Consider the following 27,607-nt stretch of genomic DNA (forward strand, 5'->3'; position numbering starts at 1 on the left):
TTATAGCCTTACATTTACATTGGAGGAAAATTAAACTAGGATGCTTACAAAAAAAAAGGCAATTTGAACTCAACTTACAGATTATCCAATTTGGATTGGGATTCCCTTTAAAACTCATGATCGGGCAGACGATATGGTGGTGATACTTGACAACAAGGAGATTCCTCAAATAAATAAGAGGTACCTACGTTCAATCATAAATAAAAGAGGTGACATAAAGAATGATATTTTCCAAAGAATTAAAATAGGGTGAACGAAGTGGAGAGGTGCATCTGGGGTCTTGTGTGAACGGCGTATTCCATTAAAACTTAAACAAAAAGTTTACACGACCGTTGTTCGACCAGCTATGATGTATGGTGTAAAGTATTGGGTTGTTAAAACGAATCATATAGATAAACTCAGTGTAGCAGAAATGAGGACCCTAAGATGGATGAGTGGCAAAACTATGAAGAATAAGATAAGGAGTGAACATATTAGAATTGGTTTGGGAGTTGCTCCCATGAGTGATAAGCTTCGAGAAGATCGTTTGAGGTGGCACGGCTACCTCTTTCAAAAGAGATCTATGAATGCCCCTGTTAAGTACCCGAATGAGGCAACTTAACAAAGATGGAATAACTCAAGAAGATGATAATGATAATGGACTTTGAATTAAAAATTGAACGAGAAACAAAACACACTACTAGCAGTAGGTGAATCCTACGGCTACCCAAGAGCAATAGCTCTCACATAAACTTCCCCAATAACTCAAAACCTGTTTTTTCTACTCTTCCTTCCCCCTATTTATAGCAAATTACGTTCCTACAGTATTAATCAACAGAATCATCCCAATTCGAATAGGACTCTTCAAATCTAATCCTAAAAAGTAATTCGAATAGGACTCTTCAAATCTAATCCTAAAAAGTAACATGAATGTAATATGACTCTTCAAATCTAATCCTAAAAAGTAACCTGAATGTAATATGACTCTTCCAATCTTCCAATCGTTTCCTTCACTAGATTTTAGGGATTTGCTTCCAATTGTTTCCTTCCCTAGATACAAGGGGCTTATCAATACTCCCCTCCAACAGTTTCACCTTGTCCTCAAGGTGAAAATCTAGAAAGTGGGACTGCATCTCATCATAAATTTTCCAAGTATTTTCACAAGGAGGTAGTCCTTTCCATTGAATCAAACGATATGGGCTTGGTCTTAATGGAATGGGTTGGGCCCAAGGGTGATCTTTTAAGTGGGTTAGGCCTAAGCACTTAAAATGGTGGATTAAGGGATATGGGTTGGATATTGGGTTAATGAAATAAGATGGGCTGGGGTTTGGAGTGGGCTTGACCCAAGGGGGTTTCTTTGGGGGTCTAGCGGCCCAGTCTTTGTGTTGGGTTTGTTTGGACCTTAAGTTTGAGACGAAACATAACTGATTGAGGCCCAAATAATACAATCTTTGGCTCATAGGGATTGGACCAAACCCACGAACCGGTTTGAGGTGAACCGAGCCAACCCCAAAAACCCTAAAACTCCATCGTCTTCTTCCTTTCTTGCAAACCGAAGTATTCGCCGGCTGCAACTTGCCGCCAACTGTACCTGGCCTCCTTCTATGCTTCTTCACTTCACCGCATCTCGATTTTATCGCAGAATATTGCTCCTCCACTATGGTCCGGTTGGTATCTTCACTCAATCCTATCTTCGTCTTTTTGTTCCACGTTTGGTGATGCGTGACTTTCGTAGCCGGCAGTACTTCATCCTCCGTTCGATACTTCTTTCCAGCCTCCTTTACAGCCTAATTTGGCGATTCAGTCACATTGATACTATACTCTGATCCAACCTGGTTGGTGTCTATCTCCAAATTTGATCTTGGTTGTCTCCCGTCGCTAAACTCACACTTCAGAGCTTCTTTGAATCCCGTCCAAGAAAATGCTATCCAATTCTTGCGATAGATCCAGTCAAGTGCCTCTCCTTCCAGATGTTGGATTGCCACCCCCAACCACTGCTCTTCCTCGATCTGGTTCTCCCAACAGAAGAGAAGAACCTCTAAAATCCATCTCTAAACTCCTCCTTCACCAGAAAACGAAGGTAGTGCCATCACCTCTCTGGATCGTTACAGCTCTGATACCAATTTGTTAACTACCCGAATGAGGCAACTTAACAAAGATGGAATAACTCAAGAAGATGATAATGATAATGGACTTTGAATAAAAATTGAACGAGAAACAAAACACACTACTAGCAGTAGGTGAATCCTACGGCTACCCAAGAGCAATAGCTCTCACCTAAACTTCCCCAATAACTCAAAACCTGTTTTTTCTACTCTTCCTTCCCCCTATTTATAGCAATTACATTCCTACAGTATTAATCAACAGAATCATCCCAATTCGAATAGGACTCTTCAAATCTAACCCTAAAAAGTAATCTGAATGTAATATGTCTCTTCAAATCTAATCCTAAAAAGTAACCTGAATGTAATATGACTCTTCCAATCTTCCAATCGTTTCCTTCCCTAGATTTTAGGGATTTGCTTCCAATTGTTTCCTTCCCTAGATACAAGGGGCTTATCAGCCCCTGTACGGAGAAGTGATATAATCTAGGTTGAAAGGACTAAAAGAGCTAGGGGAAGACCTAAGATAACTGCATAGCTTAGCCTTGTATCTAGCATGGCCTCAAACATAACTGATTGAAAGGCAAGAATCTATGTAGCCGACCCCATTTAGTTGGGACAAGGCTTATCGTTGTTGTTGTTGTATTTCCTTGACAACTCAATAACTTAAATAAAACAACTAAACTCCAAATCAAAGGTAACTTGCAAACAAGCAACCAACATCCAAAAAGAATCCTACTTGAAAATTGGATTCCAATTGTAAACTCTTTCTTAGACATGGACTAAGCTCCAATAAGGACTCCATTATAACTCATCAAGGAATGATTAGAACCATAAAATAAAGGGATAATTACCGTTGTCCCCTTGTACTATAGTATAATTACTACCTTATCCCTTGTACTTTTAGAAATTACTAATCCAACTTTGCCTATAATTACTGATGCCCCCCCCAGCCTTTGAGTTCTGCTAGTTGAGTGGTGACTGGCATCTTGAATATATACAACACCCCCCCCCCAAATAAGCCTAAGGTGTTATATTGCTTATCTACATTTTATATTAAACTACATCACTACCCTTAGTGGGAAATAAACGTAAAGTGCTAAACTTCTTCTCTTATCTATACACACACACACACCCCACACAGAAAAACAAAAACAAAAAAAAAAAAAAAAAAAAAAAAAAAAAGAATTGACAAACCTAATGTCTTTTTAGGGCTAGAACCGAGGACCCTTTTAGGCTTTCGATTGTTTTCCCTTATCATCATGCTCGTTTTTTCCTTCTGCTTGATAGAGATAGGGGCCTATGTTTCTGTCTTAGGTAAAGAAAAAAAATGTGTTCCTTCTCTCTTGTAGCTCATTATAGTCCCTCCGTATCCCCCCCCCCGCCCTGAATCGGGAACCTCATGAGGTATTTTCCTGATAAGCTAAACGTGCCCCTGCTATATCTCTGAAGAGCAATTCGGAAGTGAATAGCCAGAGACTGAAAGACAATTTTTCAACCAAAAAAGCACTATTCTTTATATGGGAATTTCTTTTCAGCTGGGTGATCAGAATGCGTAAAATGACCTGGTTTAAGTTTGTTGTCCCTTGGTTAACTTGGGAATGACAATATTGAGTCCATTGCACCATTTAATTGATACAAATCAAAATTTTGGATTCATTAGGAGTGTGTAATTCTTGAATTTTCATTTTATTATATGTACCTTGGCATACTTCCAAGAAGATGTTAACGATCTTTTTGAGTAATGGTTTATCCTCTGGTAAGGGAGTTCATTCGCTTTCACCTTGGATCCGGACATTTTAGGATTAAAAATAATAAGAATACAAGGGTAAAAGTGTTATTTCACTTTTTTTTCCCTAAATGAGGATAATATCGTCTTTTAGTTCCTTAATTCTAGATAGGCAAAATAGACATCAAACATCCAACCGTAACAGTCACTTAATGCCATTAGAAGTGAAGAGGGCAATAGTAATTTCATAAAGAACAATGGTCCCTTTAGTAATTAAGCTATCGTATAGAGTGGCAACAGTAATCATCCCTAAAATAAAAGTAGATCTAAAATCCTTGAAAAGAGCGAATTTTAAGCATGGTTGTCAAGGCGGCAAAGCAACCAAAGCGATTGGGGGCTCCGCTTAGGCGCTTGGTCGGAGCCTAGGCAATTAGGTGAGAAAGCGATGCCTAGACGGCAATAAGGTGACCAAAGCAGTTGGGTCAAATTCTTTCAATACGACTACTTTGATACTGATAATTTCCATTGTAAGCTAAATAAACATTCAAGAATCACATTCATCTAAAAAAAAACAAGCATTCAAGAATTATAATTATGAAAGATTATTCAACAAAGAACACAAACATAAGTTTATCTCATCAAGCATCATAACATATGACTATAAACTATATCAAATTATAAGTATGAAAATGAAATTAGTAATTTTACATTTTTACTTACCTCTATGATAGCGTGATACCAAATAGGTGCCTTATCCATTTAATGATTCATTGATTCCAAATTTCAAAATGATTAACTATTAAGTTCGTATACGGTTTTGTAGAATAAAGAAAAAATATTATCGTGTACAAAATGTCAAAAAAGTGATCGTTTTGGCGTCTAGGCGACAATAAGGCACACAAGGTGACAGAGTGGTAGCAATTAGGTGAAAAAGCGGCAAAAAAACTGCATGTTAATAAAGTGGTTTAAAACTAGGCGGTTGAAAAACCGCTTTGCTGCCTAGGCGGACGCTTTGACAACCATGATTCTAAGGGAATCCCTCTATAATTAGGACTCCACCCAGACTATGACTCTTCAATAACTTGACCAAAAACAAAACCAAACTCAACAATAAAGTAGATATGGACTCTTGAAAATAGTCAGCATCTAGCACTCGACAGCCATACTAGAGATTAAAAAGAGTGCGCAAAAAGAGTGCGTAAAATGACCAAAATACCCCCGGACAGAATTTGGCCAGCCCTTGGTGCACCTTTCGAGGCATGGTTTGTGGTCCAAATCTCGATGGATTTTATGTGGGCTGGGCCTAGTTACATCAACTGTACATCACAACCATAGAATTACAGGTTACTAGTTCAAAACCAATTGGGACCCACCCCCCACGGACCAACCCATGAGCCCTACTCAAAACTACCCTAACCTAGTCTTGGAGCCTAGAGGTTAGCCTACCCTAAAGACCTTCATAGCTTAGCACTCATTCAGTTAAGGTTACATCAATGCTAGTACTTTAGCCCTAACCAAGGTTGTGTGCCAGTTCATTGTAAACGTCAACAAGGTAAAAATATCCAGCCTAGTTGGCGTGCCACATAATTCTCGGCAGCTTCTCAGTTAAAGATTAAATGGGTTGGGTCTAGATCTGCAACCAGGCTGGGAAGGGCCGGGTTTTTTCCCCTGACCCTAACCTTGACCTTGATCTTAGCGTGCCATGCCAAGCCAGGCTAGGCCAGCTCAAACACTCAACCCTGGCTTTAGCCAGTCTATAATTCTAAATTGTTGCCTACATTTACCAAAAATATCTACATAGTAAGGTTGGGCTACACTCCATCCTAACCCTAATCTAAGGCCACCCTGACCCTTAGGGCCAAAACTTTGAGACCAAATCCCAATTTGGGTTTGAATTGGAACCGGCAAGTTTGCAGGGTTGGTTAAGTTTGACTCAAAGACCAAAAAAGAGCTTCACTGAGGACCAAACATACACCAGCACCTGGGCGTATCCAATACTTTTCCTTCTTTCTTTTTCCTTTTTTCTCTTCTTTTTTTTTTGGGGTGGGGTGGGGGATTTTCACCTAGACACCCTGAGATTTATCAAATTACAGAAACGGTACCTCAGTATTATTAGCAAATTGCAAATGCACACCCTGAGGTTTCAAAATGTTAACATTGATTTCAGTTCCATCAACCTGAGATGTTGATTGAAACTGTAAAATTGCATTGGATATTTAATGACAAAATACCCAAATACACTTGCATAGGGTAGAATTACTTTATTGTCCCTCTCTCTTCTTCCCCAGCACCTGTCATCACAGTATCACATTGAAACAGTTCATACTTCTGTCCCCTACTCTCCCCATTCCCTTTTTCCCAACTCAGCCCCCATTTGTGCTTTGTTTTTATCTTTCCACCCCAGAGCAGGGCACTTTTGCATTTTTTTTTTTGGGGGGAATCCTAGCTAACTTCTAACCCTTCAGTTACTTGCTTATCCGTTTAGGTTATCAAGCACTTAAAACACAAGTGATCAAAAACTTCTCTTTGGGCCCAGACCATGTATCACACTCATTCAGGTTGACCCAATAATACTCCACAGTGACTGTCAAAACAGGTATTTTGTACTGAAATATATTCAGCTAATAACATTTAAAACAAAAATCAATAGAAATTTAAGGAATAGCATTGCTGAAATCAAACAAGAAAAAGCTATAACTTTGAAGACACTCTAGAACAACGAATACCTCAATGTATGTGGCAATAGCAGTCTTGTTAGAACCTGCAGGTTCATTCAAAGTGGATACTGCTTCCAATATAAGATTGTCAAACCTACAATAATAGAAGGGAAATTGGGCATATATATAAAATTAAAATATAGAAAGTGATTCAAATATAATATGCCAAGAATCACATAGAATGCACACAAGAGACAGTTGCACACAGAAAAAACCAACAACCAGCGGCTCCATTCTCATAAGTTCACAGAATCTAAAGCTCAAAGGTGGTAATCAAATAGGAGGTGTCCCACTTCCACCACACATAAGGCATTTATGAAGTGTCTTGAAAATAAATTAATGTCTGCACCCCAACACCTTGCATCAGCGACCACTAAATCTTCATCATAAAACTAGTGAACGTGCCATAATTTAAAGAAAATCTTATCTAACAAAGTACTCGAACTCCATCTCAAACCGAATTCATCGTTCTATACACTAGTGGGTGTAGAGGGTACAGCCATAATTGAAAGAAAATCTTCATCTAACAAAGTACTCAAACTCCACCTCAAACAGATTCATTGTTCTCTACACTAGTGGGTGTAGAGAGTACCACTACACCAGCACCCTAAGTTATGCATTGGCATACTGGATAAACCTGAATATTTGGAGACCATGGTAGTAAAGGTAGCAAGAAGACCAAAGCGGTTAGAGTTCCGCCTAGGCGATTAGGCGACAAAGTGACGCCTTGGCGACAATAAGGTGATCAAAGCAGTTGGGTCAAATTTTTCCAATACAACTACTTTTAAGCTGATAAATATTTATTATAAGCTAAACAAACATTCAAGAATCACATTCATCCAAAAAAAAAAAGCATTCAAGAATCACAATTATAAAAGATTATGCAAAAAAGAATACAAACATAAGTTCATCTCATCAAGCAATCATAACATATGAGTGATAACTGAGCTATATCAAATATAAGCATGGAAATGAAAGTAGTAATTTTACATTTTTATTTACCTCTATGATAGCATGATGCCAAATAAGTGCCTTGTCCATCTAATTATTCATGGACTCCCAATTCTGAAATGACTAACTATTAAATTCGAATATGGCTTTGTAGAATAAAAGTTGATTAAAAAAAAATCAAGAAAAAAATTTTATTATATACATAATGTCAAAAAAGCAACACTTTGGCGCCTAGGAGGCCATAAGGCGCACAAGGCGACAGAGCATTAGCAATTAGGCGAAAAAGCAGCTGAAAAATTGCATGTCAACGTAGCAGTGGCACAAAAGGCGGTTGAAAAACCGCCTTGCTGCCTAGGCGGACGCTTTGAAAACCATGTTGCAAGCACAAAGCCCCAAAAATCTCCCGCTCAAATGTCAAGTTTTTAACCTAAACACAATTTGCCAATACAAAAAATGGAGTATTTAAGAAATTCTAAGTGTATGCAGAGAGATCATGGAATTATGGAAATACATGGCCACCTAGGATTATGGGTACTTTTTGTGAAATTAAAAATAACCGCAAGCACACGGTATCGTGTAGCTAACGGGTCGATCTCATGCCACTTTAGAATTAACTTCTTAATGATAATGCGAGAGTGCAGTGATTAAATTTGTTAATTACTTAATTAAACTAAACGAACAGTCCTAATCCATATTATCTAATGCGATCGAATTGAAACGAAAAATAAAGCAAACATAACCAACGCATAATTAATAAAGGCAGAAAAAATGCAAATAATAAATAAATAAAAATAAAAGGGAAGTGATCCGAGTGTCAACTCTGGATCTAGGGAAATGGAGTATAATTATAATGACTTTGACCGTGGACCTTTTGCCGCAGTTTACAGTCCACTGATCGAGGGAATAGATATTAGAGAGAAAAAAATTGCAGAAAATAAATAATAAAAGCAATAAAAGGAAAAGGAAACCTTAACCAAAGAGAGGCACGATTGTAGGCATCTCTGATCAAGGACCCAAGGGAAGGGAGAACAATAAATAAATGCTGAAAATAATCCTTAATTAAGAATATTGAGGGGTAGATAGAAGCGGGAATGGAGGGGAGTGAGAAGATTATTGAAGAATGTTATTTACTTGCATCTTTGAACTTCAAACAATAAAAGAATTTGAACAAACAATTCGAATCTCAACCAACCCTAACAACCAAATCTAGATCCAGAATAATCTAGATCTGCAATTGCTAGACCCAGAGAAAAACGAATCTTGAAACTTGAAACTTGAAATTGCATTACATTACATAGGAAGATTAAACCTAAACATTCAATCTAGAAATTAAAATCTCACAAAAGCAATCAAATAAAACTAGAGAAAACCTAAATAAACTAAAGAGAAGAGAAAGAGTACTTCTACTGAGCTCTAAAACACGTTCTCCCTTGATGGAGTATGCTCTCCTTTTATAGAGTTTACATGGGATATGAATCTTGACAAAATTTGAATCAAACTCAGGGGTTCCTATCGACTCAACCAATTAGGGTTTTGACGTACTAATCGGATTGACTTAGAGAGATCAAATGCACAATTCCACCGTTGGATTTGAGGATCAAGAAGTCGTGAAGCTCTCCTCCAAAAATCAGCTCGATCGGACACCGTATGACCATTCAATGAAGGGCTTGATCGAAATTGAAAGAGACGTTCAAAAACGGGATTTTTCCTTCTTCCTTATCTGAATATAATTCTTTTTCCTCTTTTTCTTTCTTTAATCAAATCACAAATAGGAAATAAGATATTGAGGTATGCAAGGACTCTTTTCTCCATTTGGACTCTCTCAATAATATCTCTGTAGATTTGATTGATAATTTATAATCTCAGCCGTAGATCAAATTTGCTTTCTTTATCTCTTAAATATTTTGAAGTTGGCCCATAATCAGTTAATCACATCTCTAACCCATCATACTCCAGATCAGGCCCATTTTCGCATTTGAGAATTTGAATGGACCTCTTAACGTGTAAAATTGCATGATTCATACCCAAAATTCCAAATATTTGCTTAAATATTGAAAAGTCCTAAAATCTGCAAAAACAACATAAAACCCAAGGTAGCTTCACTCTAAGTGTGTAAAATGCATGCTTTATGACCTAAGATTTCACACATAAATGTGTTCATCAGGTACTATGCCATTACATGGGAGAATATATATTGAATCTGAGTCTGAAATTTGATGAGTGGCTGGTTCCCACCATTACCTATATAGCTATATAGCCATTAGGTAGAAATTCTAGCATCACCTTCCAAGTTCCAAAATATTTGAATGCTCCATAGAGAAACTTTTAACGCGTCCAATAACATAGTCTAATATCAATACCTTCTCAAAAACAATTGATTGTACCTTTTTCTTCCCACGAAAAAACCTCAAATCTGACACAGACTATACACCTAGTCCCTCAAACAATTTAAAATTACATGCAACGACCTCAATCCAAGGAGGAGCATCTGATTATCAGATCCATGATCCATCAATAAAATCAGAAGCCTGTTATTAAATAAGTTGTTGTAAGAGTAATAGAATAGCATAAACTTACTTGGGGCCAACAGGCAAGATTTTAAAGATGCTATGATATGTAAATAATAAGTCCCCGTCTGTCCAAGAAGTTTCTGAACAAAAACAGTTTACAGCCTTTTTGTCCTTCAATCACTTGTCAAGTTGAAGCACTGCTCACCCAATAACTCCTTGTAGGAACAGGACAACCTAATGCAAAGGTAGCCGCTAATCTTCCAGAAACAAACCTAGAAACATAACACACTTAAACATAATACTTCGGAAAGTCAGTTGTCCCGCTCTCCAGACTTCTTGAAAGGAAAGGAAGACAATTCCAGAAAATGTCATGTAGTTCCATCGCCAAATTAGGATTCTTTCCTTGAGAACGAGTTCAAGATTGGAACATATATGCATTTGGCATTTGATTCCATGGGCTTAATTTGTAATTGGCTAACTTGATGGGACTAAAATATGGGTAGAAAGTAGGAAAACGGGATTTATTTTGTTAGTTTAGTTTAAGGGTCCTATTTTGAGTCTACTTCCTTTATCATTTCACTGTCCTAGTGATGAAACCACGAACCGAGTGTTAAGGATAAGACTACAACTTCGTAGAATGTGGCAGCCCAGGAAATTCCAGCAATAGGTAGAGGGGTTTGTAAGGGTTTTTAAAGCAATTCAGAACTGTTGAGACTGAATTTCAGATCTGAACTCTTTTGAGGAATGAAGCTCAGATTTGAAATCTAGGACAAGTAGTGTTTCAATTAGGTTGGAAGGATGGCTAGGTTTGCTGGTTCTGCAGATCAGAACCGTTTTCTATTGTTGCTCTCTCAACTAGCATAGGATCTAATTGATGAAACTTAATAAAATTCAGATTTCTGGAATTCTGAAAATTTCTGCAAAACTCAAGGAAGAAGATGAAGTACAGGCTTTTAAATTTAGGGGAACAGGTATGTGTTAGGACCCTAGGGATGAGGCCTTGTGGAATGAGGGTTAGTTAGGGTTACCCTAGGGATGAGGCCTTGTGGAATGAGGGTTAGTTAGGGTTACCCTAGGGATGAGGCCTTGTGGAATGAGGGTTAGTTAGGGTTACCCTAGGGATGAGGCCTTCTGGAATGAGGGTTAGTTAGGGTTAGTTGAGATAATAAATAGAGAGAAAGAGGGAAGAGAGAAGGGATCAAATTTTGGAGAGTCTTGTGGGCAGCCGTAGGCTGAGGGAACACCATGAGGTGTGGGGGGTGACTGGCACCATAGAAACCAATGTTATCTTGTTATTTCTTGCATTCTTGTATGAATTTTTGGGAAATATTATTAGAGGTTTCATCAATTGGCATCAGAGTTGTAACGATCCAGGGAGGTGATGGCACTACCTTCGTTTTCTGGTGAAGGAGGAGTTCAGATATGGATTTTAGAGGTTCTTCTCTTCTACTGGGAGAACCAGATCGAGGAAGAGCAGTGGTTGGGGGTAGCGATCCAACATCTGGAAGGAGAGGCACTTGACTGGATCTATCACAAGAATTGGACGGGATTCAAAGAAGCCCTAAGGTGTGAGGTTAGCGACGGGAGACAACCGACATCAAATTTGGAGATAGACAACAACCAGGTTGAGAAGTATCGAATGAAGGATGAAGTACTGCCGGCTACGGAAGTCACGCATCACCAAACATGGAGCAAAAAGGTGAAGATAGGATTGAGTGAAGATACCTACCGGACCAGAGTGGAGGAGCAATATTCTGCTATAAAATTGAGATGCAGTGAAGTGAAGAAGCATAGAAGGAGGCCAGGTACAATCGACAATAAGTTGCAGGCGGCCAAAAATTCTATTCGCAGGAAAGGAAGAAGACGGTGGAGTTTTAGGGTTTTTGAGGTTGGTTCGGCTCAACCCAAACCGGTCAATCAGTTTGGTTCAAACATTAAGGGCCAAGGAGCTTCTAATTCGGGCCCAATTCAGGTATGCTTAGAATCAGATTTAGAGCCCAAGAGATCCAAGTTCAAAGATTGGGCCGTACGTTTTCCTAAGAAACCCCCTTGGGCCCAGCCCATTCCATTAATCCCCAACCCATCGTATTTCATTAACTCAATATCCAACCCATATTTGTTATCCCATGATTTCAAGTGTTCACGTCTAGCCCATTTAATATAATTATTTTGGGCCCATTACAGTTTCATAACCCAAAACCCAATCCCTACAATCAAACCAACGATCAGCCCATTACTCTTCACCTATGGGTTTAAGTATTTGGACCTTACTCCTTTTCATCATCACTCATGGGCCTGGCCCATTTCGTATACCCAAAATCCAAGCCTTTTCAACATTACTTTAAACCCAAATAACTCAAATGGGTCAAAACCCAAACCCAAACCAAGCCTGAACCAAGAACTTGCCAGAAAATGGTCCAACCGAACCAACAAGTTGGGGAACCATCGTCTTCAACCTCTGGACTGCAAAATGGAAAGGGAGGCGGCAACGATGGGGCTGCAGCGACTGAAGGGGAGATGCAATGCTCCATTACGGCGAAGGAAAAAAAAATTTCCAGACCAAGTGCTTCGCTCCAAGTCTGATTTTGAGCAGTGGGTGTGTTATTCAGCCTAGGAGGACGATATTGAATTACTACAGTTATGCGGCACCATCATACGACTAAACTTCAACAATTCCATGGGGTCGGTAGTGTTAGGACCCTAGGGATGAGGCCTTGTGGAATGAGGGTTAGTTAGGGTTACCCTAGGGATGAGGCCTTCTGGAATGAGGGTTAGTTAAGGTTATTTGAAATGATAAATAGAGGGAAAGAGGGAAGAGAGAGGGGATCGAATTTTGGAGAGTCTTGTGGGCAGCCGTAGGCTGAGGGAACACCGTGAGGTGGGGGGGGTGACTAGCACCATAGAAACCAGTGTTATCTTGTTATTTCTTGCATTCTTGTATGAATTTTTGGGAAATATTATTAGGGTTTCATCAATATGTTTTGAAGAAACTAGGAGTAGGGATGAGGTCAAGGTTTTCCCGTGACTCTAGTGGTGGGTGACAGCGGTCAGCGGTCATGGGCAGGGTGCGTGAGGCAGGGGAGGGGGTGAGAAGGTCGGGGAACGGGGTGGGGCTCTTGGACTTACTTGAATACTTGCTGGAGTTGTTGATAGGATGCTTCTGAACTTGATGAACTGCAGGAATCGATTTGAAAGCTTGGGTTTCTGGATTGAAGTTGCTTGAAGAGACTTGAGTGAGAAAACTGGGAATTGAATAGCTTTTCCTGAAACCCACCGAGGCACCCTCAAAATAGGAACCCCGGTCCTTACTAAAATTTCATTCAATAATCCAGACTAAAAATAACGTACATGAAAGGGCTAATTATAGCCTGAAAATAGAGAATCTGACTCAGATTGGGATGTGCTTAACTAATGAGATCCAATTACAACTCAAACTAGAATCTTATCCAAACTTAAATGGGTATCAAATTACAGCAAGATTTATACCCTTAGATTGGAATCTCACTGAAAACTTTATCTTTTTAAGCACACGTTAATTAGATAACTTAAGACTAAAGCAACCAACTCAGGACTCTTTCAAAACAACTCAACTCAAAATAAAATATTCCAAGCAATCTAAACAGACTGAAACTGACTTAACAAAATTCTGAAATAAATTATGAATTAAATTTAGGAGTAAATTAAGGGATAAATTGTCCAAATTACCCCTCCTGTAGGGTTCTACCACTTCACGGGGACTTCTTAGATCCATCCTTGGGGGGCCCACTTAGGGTTTCAAATAAGGGGTCCATGTGTTCACATCACCTAGTTAATTTAGGTTACCTAATAGATTAAGGATTAGGTTAGGCCTTTATTTTGCAGTATAGGAGACTACTTTAGAGTCAATATCTAATTTTGAGTCCTAGTTTTTAGTTTGAAATTGTCAGCCGAAGCAATAAACAAAACCTAAAATTCAATTCAATAATTTATGAATCAATTGAGCGATTGCATCTATATTTATAGGATAGCTAAGATGAGGGATAGGAAGAGTAGAGATCTTGACCATGTTAGATGTATTAAAAATGGAAATGGTAAAGTACTAGTATGTGATGAGGATATTAAGAAAATATGGGAAATCTATTTCTCTAGTCTATTAAACGAACATACTTCAAGCACTTATGAATCTAACAATTACACCATTCACCAAGGCACCAATTTTTGAATTTATATATGAAAATTTTCGATGTCCAAAGTAAAAGAAGCACTAAAGAGGATGAAACTCGACAAGACACAAGGTCCTGACGAAATCCCAATAGAGGTATGGAAGAGCTTAAGAACCCATGAGACTAGTTTGGTTGACTAGGTTGTTTAATAAGATTATGAGCACAAGGAAAATGCTAGATGGGTGGAGGAGCAGCATCGTAGTTCCAATTTACAAAAATAAAGGAGACATTCAAAGTTGTAATAACTATAGGGGCATTAAATTGATGAACCATACGATGAAATTATGGGAGAGAGTAATTGAAACCCGTTTGAGACACTTAACTACAATTATGGAGGACCAATTTGGGTTTATGCCGGGAAGATCTACAACGGAGGCTATTTACCTAATTAGGAGACTTATGGAAAGGTATAGAGAATGTAGGAAAGACCTTCATATGGTATTTATTGACCAGAAAAAGCTTATAATAGAGTTCCTAGAGCGTTTTTGGCAAGTACTAGAGAAAAGAAGTGTTACAAGTAAATATGTAGACATAGTTAAGGATATGTATGATGGTTCAATGACAAGTATAAGAACAATGGGGGGACAAAGTAATGAATTCCCAATTAGAGTTGGGCTACATCAAGGATCAACTTTAAGCCCAAATTTATTTGCATTTGTAATGGATGAATGAGGTCCCCTGGTGTACGCTTTTTGCTAATGATATTATGTTGATTGATGAGACTCAAGTGGGAATTAATACCAAATTAGAATCATGGAGAGCAGCTTTGGAATCAAGAGGCTTTAAACTAAGTAGAATGAATACATACTGTATAGTTTGAAACTTTAGTCATGATTAGGCAGACGATGAGACGGTGATCCCTGACGATAAGGAGATTCCTCGAGGTGATTGTTTTAGGTACCTAGGTTCAATCATAAATAAAAAAGATGACATAGAGGATGATGTTTTCCAAAGAATTAAAATAGGGTGGACGAAGTGGATAGGTGCGTCTGGGGTCTTGTGTGATAGGCGTATTCAAATAAAGCTTAAAGGAAAATTTTACAAGACCATTGTTCGACCAGCTATGATGTACAATACAAAGTATTGGGTTGTTAAAAAGAATCATATAGATAAACTCAGTGTAGCAAAAATGAGGACACTAAGATGGATGAGTGGCAAAACTAGGAAGGATAAGATAAGGAATGATTATATTAGAGTTAGTTTGGGAGTTGCTCCCATGAGTGATAAGCTTTGAAAAGGTCGTTTAAGGCGGCTTGACCTCGTTCAAAAGAGACCTATGAATTCCCTTGTAGTGTTGTCAAAGAATCCGCCCAAGTGGCAAGGCAGTTTTTCAACCGCCTTGTTTTGAACCGCTTAATTGACACACTATTCTTTTGCCGCTTTTTCACTTAAACGTTTCCGCTTTGTCGCCTTGTGTACCTTTTTGCCACCTAAACGCTAAGGCTGCGTTTGGTTGCTGGAATAAAGGTGGGGTGGGAAAAAAGGGGTGGGAAAATTCTTGAAAAATGTGTAAATTTTTTACTTTTCCTTTAAATCCTAAAATGGTAGAGTGTTTGGTTGCTTGGGGTGGGAAAGTGGGAAACAAGGTTCCTTGAATCAAGGAACCTTGTCTGCTGATGTGGCCGTTCAACTTTCCCACCCCATGCTATTTTAAAACCCCACATATTTGGTGGGATTTTGTGGGAAAGTTGGAAAAAGTAAAAAAGTGGGACCCACCTGATCACTTTTCCACAAAACCCTTTCCTTTCCTTTTCTTCTCCCTCACCCCACTACATGTGGGACCTACATGTTTTTTTTTCCCATCCCTTTTTTCCCACCCCACCTTTGCAAACAAACGCAGCCTAAAGCAATCGCTTTTTTGACAGTTTGTACATGATATTTTTTTCTCAACTTTTTTATTTTTAACCAAAATTTATTCTACAAAGCCGTATATAAATTTAATACCTTAGTCATTTCAGAATCGAGGCCCAAATTGCAAAGGAACTCCAATGCCCAAAGTGAAGCATGAGTCATACTCAACATCAAGAATCAATGAATCATTAAATGGACAATGACTTGGAAATTGGAATAATGAGATCTATTAATTTATCATGTTGGCTTTGTTAGTACATAATCATTGTTATAATGCTTGATAAGATGAACTTATGTTTGTGTTCTTTGTTAGTACATAGTCATTGTTATGATGTTTGATAAGATGAACTTATGTTTGTGTTCTTTTTTTGGATAATTTTTCATAATTATGATTTTTGAATGCTTTTTTTTTTATGAATGTGACTATTGAATGTTTGTTTAGCTTATTATCAAAAGTAGTTGTATCAAAAAATTCGTTAAAAGTAGTTGTATTGAAAATTTTTAGCCAGCCGCTTTGTCGCCTAATCGCCTAGGTGGAGCACCAATCGCTTTGGTCGCCTCGCCACCTTGACAACCTTTAAAAAAAAAAAAACTTGAACTCAACTTACAGATTATCCAATTTGGATTGGGATTCCCTTTAGAACTCATGATTGGGCAGACGATGTGGTGGTGATACTTGACAATAAGGAGATTCCTCAAAGTGATTGTTTTAGGTACCTAGGTTCAATCATAAATAAAAGAAGTGACATAGAGGATGATGTTTTCCAAAGAATTAAAATAGGGTGGATGAAGTGGAAAAGTGCATCTGGGGTCTTGTGTGATCGGCGTATTCCATTAGAGCTTAAGGAAAATTTTCCAAGACCATTGTTCAACCAGCTATAATGTACGGTGCAAAGTGTTGGGTTATTGAAAATAATCATATAGATAAACTCAGTGTAGCAGAAATGATGACGCTAAGATGGATGTGGCAAAACTAGGAAGGATAAGATAAGGAATGATCATATTAGAATTGATTTGGGAGTTGCTCCCATGAGTGATAAGCTTCGAGAAGGTCGTTTGAGGTGGCACGGCCTCCTTCAAAAGAGACCTATGAATGCCCCTGTACGGAGAAGTGGTATAATCCAAATTAAAGGGACTAAAAGAGCTAGGGGTAGATCTAAGATAACTTTAAAAGAAGTGGTGAGAAAGGATATGCAAAGCTTAGCCTTTATATCTAGCATGGCCTCAAACATAACTGATTGGAAGGCAAGAATCCATGTAGCCAACCCCATTTAGTTGGGACAAGGCTTATTGTTGTTGTTGTTGTTGTTTATTGGTTCAGATGAGGTACAAGTGCATAACATGTTTGTTTGACCACCACCTGATGTAAATCATTTCTAAGGGCAGCATAGGGCCTAGGGTTATTTCCTGAACCATAGACCCCTAATCCCACCAAGGGCATTTTTGTCATTTTTGTAAAATTCGTAGAGTCCAAGGTTACTGTGCCATTGGATCCAGCATGTTATTAGGTCCCTAAATCTACTTCTGTTTTCTATTTGATTCATAATTTTGTCAGTTCTTTAAGAATCCTTGCTAGGGTATGTTAGGGCCCCAAGATTATGACATCTAAAGGGGAGAGGGAGGATTAGTGTGATTTAGGGGATTATAAATAGAGGGCAATTTAGAGGAGACGGTATCAGACATTTCACAAGAGATTTGGGCAGCCTTTGGCTTAGGGCACCATTTATTGTAGGGGGTGATTGGCACCATTGTAACCAGCTTATCGTGTTAATTCCTCGGTTTTAATATTAATTTTCATAGCGAATTCACGGCTCTTATCAACTGGTATCAGAGCGCGTCTTTTATACACAAGAAGGGACATTGTGACCAGATTATCGATGTTTTCTGGCGAAGGAGAAATGCAGCAATGGCTTCTCGAAGTTGTGATCTTCTGTTGGGAACAGCAGATCGAGGATGAGTACAGGTTAGTGGCAGCACTCCAACACTTGGAAGGGGACACTTTGGATTAGGTTTACCAGAAAAATTGGTTGGAACTCAACTGGTTAAGCTTCAAAGGTGCTCTGAAACATGATTTTGCTGAAGAATCAAACACCAAAAATACCAGTTTTTCAGAGGACAACATCAATGTCGCAGTTTTCGATAGTAAATTTTGCAGCAATCAGAGACACCTTCACAACAGGAAAGAGCAGCAGGGTTGGGGGGGGGATGAATCTAAGAGCCAAACAGTGAAAGGAATCCTAGAACCCTTTGAAATCGATTGGGTGAAAACGGAAAGAAGGAAGAAAAAAAAGGGAAGGAAAAATAGTCATTATTATCTCAACATCCGCAGATTCGGAGGATGGCATACTCACGCTTTGGGGCGGCAGAAGAGACCATGGAGGACAATGCAAATGAGTAGCAAAAGCTTCGCCAAATCAAAGCAAGGGCAGATTGAAGGGCAATAGATCCCACAAAACCCCCTTGGTTGAGGGCAATAGCAAGAAAGAGAAACTAGAGTGTCCACAATTGAAAAACATTGGTGATAACTCAGTCGGCGGCAGGAAGGGGTGAAACGATAAGGGGTTGGGATTGTTCGAGAAGTAAGGAAGAAGAAAGGGGTGGACCGGGCTATGGTTGGACTTGGACCCGTAACCCTAGTCCATCGAGGCAATTAGCCCAGGGAATCAACACAGCAAAATGGGCTTTGAATGCCACAACTATAACACACACCCAACAGCCCACTCACTTGACTTATGGGTTGACTACCCAAGAATTAAGTCATGGGCCGTTACGGGTTCTATTTAGGGGCCCAGCCCAAAGGGTTTATATTTTATTTGGTCAATATTGGCCTGGCGAGTATAGAACCCATTGACAAAGAAAGACACCTGGGGGCAATTCTGGGAAAGCACTATTCATCCATCCCCTACCTTTGTTCCTTCGACCAAACCCACATGCCAAGCTACGCCAACAGCAGAGGCACAAACCACTTGTTGAACGCCAGCACAAAGGGTCTTCTCTCCTCGCCAATGTTCCCGATTAAGGTAGACTATTCCAGCAGAATGTTAGTCCATGCTTGATACGGAATGGCAAACCAGAACAGCATACCAAGGCCACTTGTGGAGCTCGACAATGGTGGTGGTAAACCCATAATCGACATTGACGCGAACTGTGCTCTGAATGGCGATGGCGACTTAACCATGGTTTCTGTTGGTACTACGGCAATCTATGAAGTTCGAGGAGGGTGTTTTTGCTTCCGCAACAAATGTTGTTTTTTTGTATCAATAGATCTTCCAGTTCAAGATGCCAATAGTATGGCATAATCAAATATGTCATTTTGTCTCTGTGATCCAGGAATGATTCCCTAGTGACGCTGGTGTCGTTGTGAGTATTTCTAACTGGTCATTTTTGGCAGACGATCTGTAGATTTTGGGGAATTTTTTTAGGAAATAGGGTGCAAAGATTAGGGAGTGCTTCTTATAGAAGAGTTGTAGTTAGTCCCTGCCCACATGTTTCTTAAGGCCAAAAGCATCACCAAATCCAATTGCAAATTTGGCGTTATTGTTTCATTTGAGAGCAAGGTTGAATATACATGAACCCCCTTATTGGTCCTACATTGTCTGCAACAGACTGGGTCAACGAGGGTCAAGGAGGTCACATTACAAACTTGGGGAGAAAAGCACTCTATTTCTGTTTCAAGTTGCCGAATGGTCACTACTATGCACTTGCTCATGGAATTGGAATGCTTGCACGGCAAACATGTGAAGAACAAACTTCTAATTTTCCTTCACCGTGAGGACAAGGTGAATTTCGAGGGGCCGGCAGTCTTAGAGCCAAGGATCATGCCATATGGAGGAGAGAGAGAGGATTAGTGTGATTTAGGGGATTATAAATAAGGGGAAATTGAGAGGAGAGGGTATCAATTATTTCATAAGAGATTTGGGCAACCTTTGGTTGAGGGCACCATTTGGTGTAGGGGGTGATTAGCACCATTGTAACAAGTTTATCGTGTTAATTTCTTGGCTTTGATATTAACTTTCGTATCAAATTCACAATTCTTATTAGGGTATGATTCCGAGGTTGTATGGCAATCCCCTAGTTTCAATCAGTTTCTTGTTAGGCTTTCGTATCTACTCTTATGTTCCAAATTGGATCATTCTAGAGTGAGATATGATAGAATCCTTGTCTGAGTTAAGACTCCCTAGTCAAGTAGGAGTCATATTAGCTTGCAAGTTTGAATCCAAGTTGAGTTCCTAAGTCGAGTCGGGTCATATTAGCTTGCAAGTTTGAATCCAAGTTGTGTTCCTAAGTTGAGTCGTAGTGTGTTTCCTTCTAAAGGCTATAAATAACGCCTCCATTCTCTGTAATTAACAAGCTAATTTGGATCCTTGTTTGCGCCACACACGTATTGTTCAACAAATCCAACAGCTAAAATGATAAGATTTTATTTTTTATCTTTTCATGTTTAAAAAGTTCCGTAAATTACAATCACACCAGTAAAAGACACCCTTTTTTTCTTAAAAGAACCCCCCCCCAAAAAAACACTAGATTAACAAATGACACCATTCTTCTCCAATGAACCAAAAAAACAAGAGTTTTGGTTCTAACCCCTAAGCCTGGATCCTCTACCCACATCCCCCAAAAACACTAGGACCCCTAATTCGATCTAGGGGTAGTTTAGTAATTTTGCCCAAATTTGTGAGAACTAGGTCCAATGCGAATCCAAGGTGTTATCGAGACCTTAAATATATTTTTATTTTATTTTTATGGTTAGTATTTTGCACGCTATTTAAGAGTCCTAGTCTAAGTATGATTCCTAGTTATGTTGGAATCCCCTAATTTGAGTCTATTTTAATTCTCCTTTTTTTAAGGACTCCATATCTACTCTTTAAAATTTGGAACAGAGTCCTCTAGAGTTAGGGAGTTTCTTGTTTAAGTCAAAGTCTTAGTGAATTAGTAGTTGTGCAAGGATTGGTTAGCCAGATAGAGTACTAATTGGTTTTCCAACTTAGTCCTTTTGGCTTTCTTTATTTGAGGCTATAAATAAAGCCTTCAAACTTTGAAATCATCAAGTTGAATTGAAAAAATTCCTGAGTTTGGATGAATCCAAGTCATGGCTTTCTTGGGAGGGAAACGATGGAATTAAGAGTTCACCTTTTCAAATTTCAACATTCTCTTCTAAGTGCAGCAGCCCTTTACCATCTCCAAGTAAGTGAACATCATCCCTAATCCCATCCCTAGCCTTCCCTCTTCTTCTCCCATCCATGCACCCTTCTTTACTAATTTCTTGAATTTTGGACTTTTCTATACACCAAAATTTCAAGGGCAAATCTAGAGCAATGTACCGTTAGATCTTTCCCAAACTTTAGGACCCTCCCCCCCCCCCCCCAAAAAAAAAAAAAAACCCCTAGTGACCTTAGATCCTAGTTTGATTCCATTCTGACCGTCCAATTTCAAGATATAATTAATTTCTTGGATTTTTGTACTTCCCAAGACCATAAAAACAAGAACCCTAATATTTTTCAATTTAGATATCCAAACCCCCAAACAAACCTAGGGAATCATCTTTTTATATTAATACCTAAAAGTTGCAGCCCATTCTGACACATAAACCAATGGTTCCATCTCAATAACTTTATCTCATATTTCCCATGGGTTGGGTTTTCATATGTTTTTACCATAAAACATTAATCCAACCTTTCTCTTATAAAATGTTTTCTTTACGACCCTTATCACAAAGAAACCCCATAGCCCCTGAATTCCCAAAACCCCAGCCAAATCTAACCCTAGAACCCCACAACCAACCCATTCCCCTCAACCATAGGGTATTCTAGAACTCTAATTGACTGTTGATTCTATTAAAGAGGATCCTGGAGTGAACCTACATCTAGGGCAACATACCTACAAGGTAAACCCTAGAATTTGGTTTAAGACATACCTACAAGGTAAACCCTGGAATTTCAGTTTAAACCACTTCAATTTTTAGTAAATTAGCCAGCATAGATTTAACAACATTCATCACCGTTTTAGTCAATTTATTAAAAATAGAAGATCCTACTTTGATATTGGACACATGTCAAAAACCCAACCATGAGGATAGGAAAATTTCTTCTCCAAGAGGGTAGAGGATCCACTCTTAAACCCTAGCCCTAGCCCTAGCCCCTGTACTTGTTACCATTGTCTCCAGCAACCCAACTTCTTTTTTCTTTTTTCTTTTGGTAAACCTATTCCATCTTTTTCGGTGCCCGCAAAAATCCAAATTTACTACTCCAATGGAAATTAGTTTTGTAGGAATCAAGCCCAACATCAGAGGTCCTTCAATTGTAAAGGTCATTTTTTTGGATAGGATAAGATTTGAGCAGAGACAATGCATCCAAAAAAGAAATATTGATATTCAATCACAATCATTATCTTTCCCTAATAAAAGCTCCTCTGCAAATACAATCACTTAACCCAGCATACACATCTAAAGAAGCGACCAACAAAAAACACAAAATTATATGGGGAAAAAAAGAAAAAAGAAAGCTAAACCCAGCCCCGCTCCTTCTTCCGTACCCCACGCAAGCTTCCTCATCCCCTCCTTCTACCCTGCGGCTGCAGCAAACCCCATCCCCTCTTAGATCCCTAATCCTCACCCCATTACCTCTCTCCAAGTTGGATTGCATGTTACCCCTCACCCATCCCTACCCTTAATTCCCTCAAAAGACCTAAACCCTAGTATTTATAAAATTCCTGCGCTTCATCTTCTTCATTAAAATTCTACAATTCATCTTCAACCTCTAGACCTAAACCTAGTTCAACCTAAAACCTCAACCACACACTTAGGATTAGTGTCTCCTACACCAGATTTCCCCTTTCAATTCCTAACCCTAGTCGACATCCCCAAGAATCCTCCTCCAAATAGGAAACCTAAACCTGAACCTTAAACCTGTAGAACCTAATCTGAAATTAAAAAATACAAACAAGAGTTCTAACTCTAACCTAATCGAACCCTAGGATCCATTAAAACCCTAAATTCCATATCTGAAATCATAAATTACAGCAAGCTTTAAACCCTAGAACATAAAACCCCAAGTCCCCTAACCTGGCCGAAACCTAACCCAACCCTAGCTTCTATATATTGCTCCAAAACCCTATATCAAAGGCAACAGCCCTAGAATATTGCTGATTCTAAGGGAAGAGGATCCTAGAGTGAGCTTGATTCTAGAGGAAATAATCCAACAACTAAACCCTAGGATCTGATTCACATCATTAACACACACACACACACACCCCCCTTTTACATGATTTCTGCTCTATTTCTCTGCTCTTTACTTCCAAAAATATCTTCTATCATTCGAGCTGTGGTTCAAGAATACCTTCCACAAAAACAAGTTTATCACCAACCCCATTTCTTCTGTCTCTTCTTCTAATCCTGTAAAACAAGTTTATCACCAACCCCATTTCTTCTGTCTCTTCTTCTAATCCTGTAAATTCCAGTTCTGAATCGCCCTTTTTCATTCAATTCTCATTTTCCCTAATAAAACCTATATCCAATCCAAATTATCCATTAGAATCCACTGGAAATCCATCCTATGGCCTGTAAATATCATCTCCTTAATCCAATCAAGAATATATATCAAATCCCCATCTGAGATCCAAGGATTTAACCCCTTTTTTGAATTTATATATTCCCAAAAAAGTCCAAAATTCAAACTTAGATCTATAACAATCTAACCATCAAAACCATCCCAAGCTTTAGGTATATCTCCACATATCATTCCCTAAGTTCTGTTCAAGTTTCATACCCATTCAACCACCATATACTCCAACAAAACTACCCCAAAATCCTGAGATCCTGGAAGACTGGCCTCCTAGTTGAACCTCTTCAATCTACGCTTACATAAAAAATGTAGCAATTTGATGTAGAAATTATATGTACACAAAGATACACCTGGTTCTCAAGGACTTCTTGACAAAAGTTGCAATCAGTCAACAATTTCTTTGGTGGGAAGTGGGATGCCAATCATCTGTGAAACTGATGAAAAACAATACAAGCTTGGGTTGAGATGATTAGGATTATGTTAAGAACTGTTAATTAATATCTAAATAATAATTTAAGACCAGTTAACTGTTGGTAAAGTCTTATAAAGGAAGAACCGGGTGCCAAAGGCTTCCGCACAAGCAAAGTCTAGCAAAGTCTTATCTGGTTCAAAAAAAAATAATAAATAAATAAAATAAAGAAAGAAAGATGAAGGATCAAGAAATCCATCTTAACATGGTGAATACACCTTCTTTTATAGAAACAATCAAGTGAATTCATGTCACAACAAAGCAATAGAATAACAAGTGTATTTCAACTGATAAAAAGCGGTAGAGCCTCCAACAGAAGATATATCCAGGATCCCATTAGATCAACTGGTGAACAACACTGCTGATTGTTCAGCCCAGCAAGGAACTTTAATCATAATAATTAAGACTATGGCTTTATGTATATGTCAGTAAATAGTAGGAGTATAATAATCCTAGCAAAATCGATTTTTGGATACCATTATTCATTGTAGACCTATCCCACAGATAAGTTATAGTTTCAGTGGACAAGTTCTTTCTTGGTACTAGTACTTCTGTATGGAAAATCAGTAGTTTCTTGTACATGTTCTTTGGAGTTATTCCTCCCCTGCCCCAGCCCTTTCCTCTATCTCATGTGCAAACAAATTTACATGCCGATGATGGAACCTTAACAACGCAGTTCACTTTGAAAACAACTTTTACCTAATCTTAACCTTAAAGGCAATAATGCTTATTTCATTAAGCTTTCAAGTCAAGCAATGCATACAGATGAAAAAATACACAACAAAAGACTTCTCGGATTGCCTTCACTCAGCTGTCAAATCATTTTAACACAATCTAAACATCATTAATACAGTGAAATGAAAGAAGATGCTGCAGCTAGATCCCTTTTGTGTAGAAGTTTCAAGGCATTATTAAAATAAACTAGTCAACTCGGTCACTTCAGGTTTATCCATACAGTTTCCACTAAAATTGAAGTTAGCATTTAAAGCAGCCATCACAAACCAAGGATTTGGGAAAAAAATGTAAATAAGTAAAAGAAAACTGATCCCAACCTTGTCATAGGTCTTTTCAGATTAGAAGTCTGTAATGTTTCAGTTGGAAGTGCAAAGGGCTTCACATCAACTATTTCTTCGTCACTAGCCATCAGGTTCTCATCGAGTTTAGGGAGTTGCTGACTCCTTTTAAGGGCTAAACGAGCCTTCTCCCTAGATCCCCATCCATGCGCTGTCACACTCATATTTCTCCACTTGTCCTGTCCAGAATAGCCACGCAAATCATCATAGGAACCCATGTTTAAGGACTAGAAATATCAGACTGAAAGAAAGATGATTTTATACTTCCTGGGGCATAACTATCAAGAATTCAATACCAAACCCAAGAGAACTCTGGAATCAGTCGCATAAGTCATAACTACCATTACCTACTATTAGACAAAGGTAATAAGAATACATGCATACCTTGAGGTCCACATTAGAACGCATAGACAATATACCACTGAATTCAGGGTCTCTCAGTATTGTGCGCCATTTACCAGCCCCATGCTTTGCTATTCCAGCTTTAAGGGCCGCTTCTTCTTCTGCAGTCCACTTCTGCTTCGGAGCACCCATTAAAGTAGCTGAAGATCTAACAATATGAAAGCTAATCAGGCATTTTGATACTAGCACATGAGCCAACATCGAAGACAAGAAAAATATGAGAACACAGTCAAAGAAGTACAGCTTTGAGCTTCATAAGGATCAGGCTTGAAGCACATGAGAAGCAACAGAAATTACGATAGTTATTCACAGAGTGGTGAGCAGCAACAGGGTGGCAGTTTTGGTTTTTGAGGTGGAGGAAGCAACGAGGAGAAAACATAATGAATCACAACAGTCGCGTACAACTCAAAAGCAACCGAAATTCCAATCATCATGATCTCATCCTACAATAAAAACAGCAAGTCTTGTCCACCAACCAAATGCGATCAGACACATGAATCCTTGCCTTCCAATCAGTTCTATTTGAAGCCATGTTATACACAAAACCTAAGCTATCCATATCCTTTCTCACCACCTCTCCTAAACTTATATTAGGTACCCACTAGTTCTAGGGTTATCACACCCTCTACCTCCCAATAATACAATGTATACCAGAATCTGGAAATGGTGTTTTAGATAGAACCGCAAAATAATCCTTTACTCTTTGACAATATAAATCTAAATAACGATGTCAGGTAACCGAAATGAAACCATCAAAGATTCAAAGATAAAGTCCCTAACCGTTGTTTCACACGCCGGGGACGATCAGCACCTTAACAAAATAACACCGTAACAGCAGATTCGCAACGGAAGCAGAAGGAAGTGAATCTCACGGTTTCTCAATCTATGAGCACGAATAACAATAATCCAGATTATTGGCCAATTTTTATGAGAACGAATCAAAGCATGCATTACCTGAGACGGTATCAATGCTCCTCCAATTTCCTATATCTCTTTAGCCTCTTGCCGTTTCTTCGTAGGGACCAAGATAATTAATAATAAAACCTAAAAAGCAACTCCACGAATCTGCGATGTACTCCCTTATTCGGAATGGCGACTACCGGAGAACGAGGAGGCCCAAATAACGAACAGTCGGAACAATCGAACCGGACGGTATATTCTCCTCACTACCTCCACCTCTTTGTTTTTCTTCCCGGTTATGGCCGGCGTCGGTGGCTCTCACAATTTACAGCTTTACAATGTGAATTTGCGCGTGAGAGTTCCGTAAAGACGAATGGGCCGAACAGCCGAGGTATAAATCTATAATAACGCCTGTTTTGCGCCTGGGACTCTGGGGTAAAAAAAAATCAATCAAAACGCATGGGTCAAAAATGTAACGGCTGCTTCTACTGCATTGCACGTGGTCTAAGTATGCTTTTGCCAGCCCACGAAGAATAACTTCAGCTAAAACGTTAACTTGCGAACTGATGCACCCGATTCATGTCGATCCACCTAAAACTGCAAAACAATCTTCAGATGTGGGCCGATTTGCAAGTTGAGGAGTCGCTTATGATGGATAAATTAGCAGATGCACCACATTAATGCTGTGGCCCCCAAATCCATAGCTCTGAAATTGAATAACAATAAGAATGAAACAATTCAGTTACCTTCTGTTCATGATAGACGGGGTTTTTTATATCATACCTAACTCAGATCAGCATTCGTTAGTTCCTTGGGGCGAGTTCTCAATGAGTCATCCGTTCTCAATTTTGCGGTCTTTCCTTTCTGCACTTGTTTCCTTCCACTGCACGATCCCCGTATTGTTTGGGTACCGTGGCTTTCGCCTATACTACTATGGTTAGGTTCGCTTAGGGTGAATCGCCCAAGTTCGACGGGTTCACCATGTTCCGAGCTGAACCCGGTCTACTTGGGCTTAGTTCGTACTCATCACAAGCCCCCTAGACTGTGCAATCAAGAGGTGGACTCTGATTACATGGTTTATCAAGTACCAATCAAGTAGAGTTCATTGTTACCACGCTTCCCGAGGCCCGACGACTCATTTTCTCGGAGAGAGTCCAATAGGA

The 27,607-nt window shown here is 39.0% G+C and overlaps 1 protein-coding gene across 6 annotated transcripts in view; it reads right to left on the reverse strand.

Moving 5' to 3' along the window:
• Window positions 1-27,341, reverse strand: part of LOC149016883 (telomere repeat-binding factor 1-like) — a 55,914-nt gene extending 28,573 nt beyond the window's left edge. Inside the window, exons 1-6 of one of the 6 annotated variants that reach the window (XM_089151147.1) lie at window positions 27,228-27,340; window positions 26,499-27,150; window positions 26,325-26,427; window positions 25,527-25,684; window positions 25,122-25,321; window positions 6,537-6,621 (exon numbers count right to left, since the gene is read on the reverse strand). In XM_089151147.1, the coding sequence (XP_089007273.1) occupies window positions 6,537-6,621; window positions 25,122-25,321; window positions 25,527-25,676 (435 nt within the window). In that variant the 5' untranslated portion in view covers window positions 25,677-25,684; window positions 26,325-26,427; window positions 26,499-27,150; window positions 27,228-27,340. The other 5 variants (XM_089151143.1, XM_089151148.1, XM_089151146.1 and 2 more) reach the window with 5 other exon arrangements.
• Between the last annotated feature and the right edge of the window lie 266 nt (window positions 27,342-27,607).

Source organism: Hakea prostrata, chromosome 4, assembly GCF_041222555.1.
Source record: "Hakea prostrata isolate BN-2017 chromosome 4, UWA_Hpros_2, whole genome shotgun sequence".
In the NCBI taxonomy this organism is placed as follows: Eukaryota; Viridiplantae; Streptophyta; class Magnoliopsida; order Proteales; family Proteaceae; genus Hakea; species Hakea prostrata.